At 43.3% G+C, this 9,296-nt stretch overlaps 1 protein-coding gene across 1 annotated transcript; it reads right to left on the bottom strand.

Moving 5' to 3' along the window:
• Positions 1-5,442: 5,442 nt before the first annotated feature.
• On the bottom strand, positions 5,443-7,983 carry LOC114427034 (piggyBac transposable element-derived protein 4-like). The gene is made up of 2 exons (XM_028394731.1): positions 6,853-7,983; positions 5,443-6,747 (listed from the first exon to the last, which is right to left on the bottom strand). The coding sequence occupies exons 1-2, from the start codon at positions 7,583-7,585 to the stop codon at positions 5,780-5,782; spliced, it is 1,701 nt and encodes a 566-aa protein (XP_028250532.1). The 5' UTR covers positions 7,586-7,983; the 3' UTR covers positions 5,443-5,779.
• Between the last annotated feature and the right edge of the window lie 1,313 nt (positions 7,984-9,296).

The following is a 9,296-nucleotide window of genomic DNA, read 5'->3' as shown; positions in this document are numbered from 1 at the left end:
GTTTCTGCACTTCATTTCATTCATCTTCCTCTCCTTGTAGGCATATGTCTGGGTGTTGAAGTCACCCAAACTCCTCTGGCTGCTCTCAGAAATCCTGGAGAAACAGTCCAACTGGTCTGCACGCATGAAAAAACAGACTACACGCTCATGCAGTGGTACCAGCAGTCTCCTGGAGACCCAGCCCTGAAGCGCATTGGACACGTGTCTTACAGCGCAAAACAATATGAGAAGGAGCCCTTACAAAAACACTTTAATATTTCAGGGGATTTGGGCGGGGAGACAGCCAAGAATGGTTCTCCGTTTATAGTGGACTTAAAGGCAGAGCATAGTGCAGTGTACTACTGCGCAGCAAGCTATGCACACTGACAGCAAACCCCTCCTCCTCAATACAAAAACCCAACCAGCTCTACTCTAGGAGTCACAGCTGAATCTGTAGCTCACAGTTTTACTTTAGGGAAGTCACTATGGTTATTTTCCTCTTTTTCTGCTGCCTGTCAGGTAATTACTCATGTACATACAAATGCCTCCTCTGCATACAGAAATGTATCCTAACAGACATCTGTAAACATGTCCTTTCCTTTTCCTCCATCCAGGTGTGTGTCTGGGTCTCGAGGTCCGTCAGTCTCACTCTGATCTTATTACTAAACCTGGAACCAAAGTGCAGATCTTCTGCACCCATGATAAAACTGACTACAGAGTGATGCTCTGGTACCAGCAGTCACATGCAGACACAGCTATGAAACTCATTGGATATCTGCACTTTAAGACTGTGACAATGGAAAAGCAGTTTGAAGCAAACTTCAATATCAGTGGAGATTTGGGAGGAGATGCTAAAAAGAACGGCTCTCTGATCATCCAAAAAGTAGAACATGAGCACGGAGCAGTTTACTACTGTGCAGCCAGAGAAGCACACTGACAGAGAATCCCTCCTCCTTCATACAAAAACCTCTGATTAGTTCTACACTAGGACTTGAACACGCCTCTAACAGCTCTTGATGTGAGGCCATATCACTGCCTGCCTGATGACTTCACTCCCCTTCTTTAAGCTCTGTGAGCTCACACTGCCTGATAAGTCACCATGGTTATTTTCCTCTTTTTCTGCTGCCTGTCAGGTAATAACTCATTTATATACAAATACCTCCTCTGTATGTAGAGATGTATCCTGATTCAAACATGTTTTTTACTCTTCCTCCATCCAGGTGTGTGTCTGGGTCTCGAGGTCCGTCAGTCTCACTCTGATCTTATTACTAAACCTGGAACCAAAGTGCAGATCTCCTGCAGCCATGATAAAACTGACTACAGAGTGATGCTCTGGTACCAGCAGCCACCTGGAGACACAGCTATGAAACTCATTGGATATTTGTACCACCAAGCTGTGACGATGGAAGAGCAGTATGAAGCAAACTTCGGTATTAGTGGAGATTTGACTGGAAGTACTAAAAAGAACGGCTCTCTGATCATCCAGAAAGTAGAACATGAGCACGGAGCAGTTTACTACTGTGCAGCCAGAGAAGCACACTGACAGAAAATCCCTCCTCCTTCATACAAAAACCTCTGATTAGTTTACATTAGGACTTGAACACACCCCTAACAGCTCTGGATTTGATGACATGAGCACTGCCGGCCTGATGACTTCACTCCCCTTTTAAAGTTAGGTTCAGTTTGTTCAGCTTTGTGTCAGTCTTGCACAAAATTTGGACTATTAACTGTTAAACATGATTATTTTCCTCTTTCTCTGCTGCCTTTCAGGTAACAACTCTGTTTCAAACACCACCTCTAGAGATGTATCCTGATTCAAACATGTTTTTTACTCTTCCTCCATCCAGGTGTGTGTCTGGGTCTCGAGGTCCGTCAGTCTCACTCTGATCTTATTATTAAACCTGGAACCAAAGTGCAGATCTCCTGCAGCCATGATAAAACTGACTATTATCAGATGCTCTGGTACCAGCAGCCACCTGCAGACACAGCTATGAAACTCATTGGATATTTGTACCACCAAGCTGTGACGATGGAAAAGCAGTATGAAGCAAACTTCGGTATTAGTGGAGATTTGACTGGAAGCACAACAAAGAACGGCTCTCTGATCATCCAAAAAGTAGAACATGAGCACGGAGCAGTTTACTACTGTGCAGCCAGCAAAGCACATTGACAGAGAATCCCTCCTCCTTCATACAAAAACCTCTGATTAGTTGTAGAACACACCCCTAACAGCTCTTGGTGTGATGCCATATCACTGCCTGCCTGTAGAGTGATGGCTTCACTCGCTTTTCAAAGATCAGTTCAGTCTGTCGTTCTTTGTTCTTTGCGTCAGTCATTAAACCTCTTGCACAAATTTTGGACGATTCACTGTTGAACATGATTATTTTCATCTTGTTTTTTTGGATGTCAGGTAACTCATTTATGGTTAAAAACCTCCTGTCTATGCAGACATCCTGATTCAAACATGTTTTTTACTCTTCCTCCATCCAGGTGTGTGTCTGGGTCTCGAGGTCCGTCAGCCATGATAAAACTGACTACAGAGTGATGCTCTGGTACCAGCACCACCACCAGCCAGCAAAGCACATTGACAGAGAATCCCTCCTCCTTCATACAAAAACCTCTGATTAGTTGTAGAACACACCCCTAACAGCTCTTGGTGTGATGCCATATCACTGCCTGCCTGTAGAGTGATGGCTTCACTCGCTTTTCAAAGATCAGTTCAGTCTGTCGTTCTTTGTTCTTTGCGTCAGTCATTAAACCTCTTGCACAAATTTTGGACGATTCACTGTTGAACATGATTATTTTCATCTTGTTTTTTTGGATGTCAGGTAACTCATTTATGGTTAAAAACCTCCTGTCTATGCAGACATCCTGATTCAAACATGTTTTTTACTCTTCCTCCATCCAGGTGTGTGTCTGGGTCTCGAGGTCCGTCAGTCTCACTCTGATCTTATTACTAAACCTGGAACCAAAGTGCAGATCTCCTGCAGCCATGATAAAACTGACTACAGAGTGATGCTCTGGTACCAGCAGTCACCTGGAGACACAGCTATGAAACTCATTGGATATTTGTACCACCAAGCTGTGACGATGGAAAAGCAGTATGAAGCAAACTTCAATATCAGTGGAGATTTGGGAGGAGATGCTAAAAAGAACGGCTCTCTGATCATCCAAAAAGTAGAACATGAGCACGGAGCAGTTTACTACTGTGCAGCCAGAGAAGCACACTGACAGAAAATCCCTCCTCCTTCATACAAAAACCTCTGATTAGTTCTAGAACACGCCTCTAACAGCTCTTGATGTGAGGCCATATCACTGCCTGGCTGATGACTTCACTCCCCTTTTTTAAGCTCTGTGAGCTCACACTGCCTGATAAGTCACCATGGTTATTTTCCTCTTTTTCTGCTGCCTGTCAGGTAATAACTCATTTATATACAAATAACTCCTCTGTATGTAGAGATGTATCCTGATTCAAACATGTTTTTTACTCTTCCTCCATCCAGGTGTGTGTCTGGGTCTCGAGGTCCGTCAGTCTCACTCTGATCTTATTATTAAACCTGGAACCAAAGTGCAGATCTCCTGCAGCCATGATAAAACTGACTATTATCTCATGCTCTGGTACCAGCAGCCACCTGGAGACACAGCTATGAAACTCATTGGATATTTGTACCACCAAACGGCGACAATGGAGGAGCAGTATGAAGCAAACGTATACAAGATTAGTGGAGATTTGAGAGGAAGTACAAAAAAGAACGGCTCTCTGATCATCCAGAATGTACAACATAAGCACGGAGCAGTTTATTACTGTGCAGCCAGCTATGCACATTGATGAAAAATCCCCTATGAACTCTACAAAAACTCAACTCTGTTTTTTATCATCGGTGGTTTATTATCAGCTACCAAGCACCTGCATGTGTGGCTGTATTTTGGCTTGATGTATTCATATCATGATGATACATGTAACTGTTACTTCTGGTTGTTGTTCCATCCAATTAAACACTTTTAAGAAGGAAGGCACCTTAAATATATTCTTATCTTCACTTCCTGCTCCTCCCTCTGACTCACAAAGAACAGCAGAACCTCGACTTAGCTCCTGACATTCAACATGAAGCCATCTGTTCTCATCATTTGCATCCTGACAGTGTTCAGGATTAAAGGTAACTTCCGTCATCCTCCTTTAATTCTTAGTTTTTTTTTTTCCAATGTGCCAACTTAAGTCTTTTTTTCTTTACAGGAGTTCACCTCAACAAAGAAAAACAAGTCTCTCAGTCTCCAGCCGAACTCTTACCGCAGCCAAACACTGAAGTCAAGTTGACCTTGTCACACACAATCCCGAGCCATAACACCATTCTCTGGTACCAGCGCCCCGCAGGAGACACTGCACTGAAGCTGATTGCCTACATTTATTTTAAATCTCCCACTGTGGAGACAGCATTTACAGGCCGCTTTAACGTGAGCGGAGACGGAGAGAAGACAGCTTATCTTCACATCCTGAACCTGAAGCACCCAGAAGACAGTGGAGAATATTTTGGCGCTGCGAGAATACACAGTAATGAAGAGAGCGGCAGCCTCGTACAAAAACCTACACAAAGATGACAGATAACAGCAACCCAGCAGGAAGCTCCAAAACCATGTGACACAGCAGCAGTGTGGCTACACATCATTATAAACCATACTAGAAAAACACAAAAACATGTTACATTTCAGACAGGCACACTAATACATTAAACAGTTTTTAAAATGAGCCACACAGGTGCTGCTCTGTGTGAGCCAGGTCTACACTCTGAACAGCAGAGAGCAGTGACAACACAGAGATGAAAATACTTGTGGCTCCTCCCTCCTCCTTACAAATGTACAATAAGAGAAGATTTCATAGCCAGAGACCATTTATGTCTGCATGAGGGTTTTTACCATCCTGCCAATCGATTACAATGTTTGTTATGTTGGTGTTGTCTCTGTCTTTGCTCAGCGGTAAGAGCCATAAGATGTGTATTTTCTCACACACCTTTCTGTCGAGCTTCAGTTTCTCCATTTTTCTCCTTTATAGACGATACACTTTCCTCCCTCGTGATCAAGCAGTCACCTAAAATTCTCTTGATCAAACCTCAATCACCAGAAGCCCATCTTGAATGTTACCACGGAGACACCAACTACCCCTACATGTACTGGTACCAGTATAAGTCAGCAGGAGGCCGACGGGCTCTGGACCTGATTGGATGGCTTCATTATGAGACGCAACATCTTGACAAGGACTTTGAAGCACGATTCAACATAACAGGCCACTCGAAGAAAAAGGCACAGCTGGCGATCTCCAACATAGACCCAGCAGACACCGCACAGTACTTCTGTGCAGCCAGTTAGCACAGCGTTTCAAATTATCTGGCTGCTTTACAAAAACCTGGTGGCACAAAGCATCACACACACACACCTGCATCAAACCTACACTGTGAGATAACCCTCCTGTTGTCCTCATATCCTCTATACACCCCGTGTCCTCCCGGTCAAAATGACCCGTCTTCACTAAATCCACAATAATATAAGCAGTTTATTCGATTTTTAAACACCAAATTTTATTTTGCTTGAAGAAACATTAACCACAAAACATGTAAATACTTGAGTTTTCCCTTTTCACCTGCATTTCTATAGTTTTAGAAACAAAACAAATATTCAAAAAGGAATATCGAATGCCTCTTAATTCATCGCAATGAGTTAGATTCTTCTGATTTTTTTGCCAGTGAACAATGTAAGAAAATATACAATCCAAAAAACAATATAACCCAACTAAACAACAATAATTCAACTAATTAGCACATGTAGGGCAGTATGCAAATGCACAGCTCTTGCAGATATATTTCTTACACCTACTGCACACAGTATGTGTTTTACAGTCCTTCTTTGGCGGGCAGAACTGACATCTCTTTCTTTTACTTGCCCCGGCTGGGGCAGTGGCTGTGGCAGCTGGATCCTCAGGTTGATCAGGGGTTCCTGCACTCTGTATAGCTTTGACAACTGCTGCAGAGGCTTCTGTGCGGGGGAAATGCTTCCTCCTTTCAATAAGTGGTGTTACAAGTGCCTTTCCTAACTGCTCCAGGAACACCCTCCTCTTGTTCTGCTTACGAGGCATCCAGGTTGGGTTGATCTCTCTCCAAATCACAAAGGCATTGTAAGAGGAAACATCAATGATGTTGTGGAAGATGACCAGGGGCCAGCGGGCAGTCATCCTTCTGCAGCTGTAGGTTCCAATCACCTTATCTAGATTGTCCACACCCCCTTTGTTACAGTTGTAGTCTAGGATGATGGATGGCTTCCTGTCCTCACGATCACTAATGCCAGCATCTGTGTGTAGTGTGCTCAGAAGTACTACATTCTTATTTTTCTTTGGGATGTAGGACACTAGGGTGGTGGTGGGTGTGAAGGCAAACTTGGATGAGAAGACCTCTCTCTCCTTTGTTGCAAGCAGTGCAGGTGGGAGCTCAGGCTTGTTCTTTCGAACTGTGCCAACCATGGTTATCTTCCTCTTCAGGAGCTGCTGTCCGAGTTCATAAGAGGTGAAAAAATTGTCACATGTCACATTGTGACCCCTCAGTCCCTCTGTCACATCAAGCACTACTCTCATCCCCTGGTTCTTCTCTGGACCTCCACTGGTCAGCTTCCCAGTGTAGACTTGCATCTTCCAAGCGTAGCTTGATTTGGCATCGCAAGCCACCCATGACTTGATCCCATATTTTGCTGGCTTGCTGGGCATATACTGGCGGAAAGGACAACGACCTTTGGACAGAGATTAGCATCAATAATTTGTATCTGAGTCACAGAAAACAGTCATATAATTCAATAGTGAAAATCACTTTTATTAGAAATATGAAAATAAATTACCTCTAAATGGAACCAGTTGCTCATCCACTGTTACATCAGGCCCTGGGTTGTAGAGGTAGGGCAGCCGCTCCACCCACTTATCCCAGACCTCTCTTATGGCTGCAAGTTTGTCTGTCACACGTCTCGCTGGTCTTGACTCGCGGTTATCAAAACGTAGCAGTCTTGAATAGGTGTGAAAGAGTTTGAGTGGCATTGTAGCTCGGAAAATTGGCCTTCCACTCTCTGCATCCCATAGACTGGCTGCAGCCTCACCTCGGGACCTGTAAACACCTGCTAAGATGAGCAGCCCTAAGTAGGCCCGCAGATCAGTCTCATCCATCTTTTTCCAGCTGTCTCCATTTTTGCGAAAACCCTCCAGATTTGTCATCTCCAGGATTATTTTTTCTATTGCTGGTGTGATGAACAGGTAGAATGTAGAGACAATGTCATGGGCATGAGAAACAGCATATCTTGTGGGTCCTGGGGTCATCTTTATGACATTTTGTTCTGCCTCCCTGCCATGTTGGTCATATGCTTCCGAGAACCATGTTATTTTGCTGTTTTTTGAAAGGAAAGTCTCTCTTTCAGCTTCAGCATTTTCTTCTTCTTCTGAAGATGATTCATCATGCTCTGGGTTGTATTCCTCCCCATCTTCTTCTTCTGATACCACTTCCTCCTCTGAATCAGAGTTGTCTTGCTGGACATCTGAAAAAATCAGCTCCAGAGCCTTTTGGACGTTATAACGTGCACTCATGGCTTCAGCACAGAGAGATATGGGGGTAATGTCATCTGCAGCACCTTTATAACTTCTGGAAATCCACAGATCAAAGGCACTGTCCACGAGAACTCTTGTCTTATTTACGTCTGCTACTGATTGTTTACGTCTGCTACTGATTGATCTGAGGCAGAACTAAAACATTCTCACATTCTGTTGTGTGTAAATAACTCTGTGACTGTGATTTTAGTTGAATTTCACTGTTGGGTCATTTTGACCCGAAGACCACCTTTGTACCTTTTTTTGTACAGCATACATGATAGTGTGAACAAAGGCAACAATTCACTTTTTTTAAAGTTTGGGTCAATCTAGGAAAAGTCATAAAATTTCAAGTACAAAAATTATCATTAAGGTCATTTTTTGGGGTTTTTAAACACAGTAGCGGGTCATTTTGACCCGAGGACAACAGGAGGGATAAAGAAGCAGAGGTATGTTTATGAAGTCAGCTTCTCCTCCCTGCAGAGGACAAAGATGATGACATCACTTCCTCCCTACAGATCTCCACTGCTGTCTCACTGCTTTTTTATTCATTTAGGTTCCTCGAGTCAAAATGGCACGAGGCATCACCTTGATTTTCTTATTCTGGGCTGCAGGTACACACACACACACACAGTTCCTTCACAACATGTTTTGTTTTATTCTCTCCTTTCTGTGTTTCAGGTGTTTCTAACTCCATCCTCATCACTCAGTGGCCCGACAAACTCTCCAGCCTCCCTGGCCGCTCAGCAGAAATACACTGCTACCAGAACAACACGGATCACCAATACCTGTACTGGTACAGACAGCAGAGAGGGGCAGGATTCCAGCTGATTGTGTATTTGTTAGTTGGAAGTGCAACCTTTGAAGAAGGATTTAAAACTGGCTATGCAGCGACAGCAAACGGGAAGCAGTGGTCTCTGACCATTTCCAGCGTTTTGTGTTTGACAAACATGTTGAGCAAACACCTCCTATCATCGTGAAGGGGATCGGAGAGTCAGTCAACAGCGAGATCAAATGTTCGCACAACATAACATTTCATGAAGTCATTCTGTGGTACAATCAAGACCAAGACAAAACTCTGAAGCTGCTGGGATTTCTAAATCTGCAATTCGTAAATCCTGAAGAGGATGTGAGGAACAAAATCGGCTTTGACGGAGATGGCAGCAAACATTCGAGCCTCACAGTTTCTGATCTTACATTAAGTGACAGTGCTGTGTATTTCTGTGCAGCCAAGAGACACAGTGAGGCAAACTCCTCAGAAGTCAATACAAAAACCCTCTTCTATCCATCTGCACAAAGACAAGAACACCTGCAGCCTTTGAGGTTTTTATCAAATGTCTTAGGATATCGCTCATGTAATTTCTCATGAGTAGTGGAGTCAGATTAATGTTGGACCTCTGAGGTCGATGCTGAAACACACATATGTAAAAAAGATACAGTAGTATTTGACTATTATGCTGGAATTGATTTAATACCCACACATCAATAATATTATACTATAATAATAATGATTTATATAGATTAATCATGAATATAAACACACATGTACATCCATATACATCTAAGTATATTCCTCACCTGCAGGGGGAGACAAAGCTCAGCAGATGAACTGTAATGCACATGTGCAGAGAGAACTTCCTGCTGATAAAGTGAATGCGGAGCTCTGATGTCTGTAGTATGTTACTAAACTCTTGAATGGAAAAGAAAGGCT

This window comes from Parambassis ranga, chromosome 22 (assembly GCF_900634625.1).
Source record: "Parambassis ranga chromosome 22, fParRan2.1, whole genome shotgun sequence".
Lineage (NCBI taxonomy): Eukaryota > Metazoa > Chordata > Actinopteri > Ambassidae > Parambassis > Parambassis ranga.
Note: the sequence above shows the minus strand (reverse complement) of the source record. Positions and strands in the feature narration are given on the sequence as shown.

Bases quoted from the DNA above. Each gene is read 5' to 3' on its own strand.
- LOC114427034 (XM_028394731.1), bottom strand. From the start codon at position 7,585: ATGAGTGCACGTTATAACGTCCAAAAGGCTCTGGAGCTGATTTTTTCA. The intron at 6,748-6,852 runs GTAATTTATTTT...CTCTGTCCAAAG, and splicing joins GCAACTGGTTCCATTTAGAG to GTCGTTGTCCTTTCCGCCAG.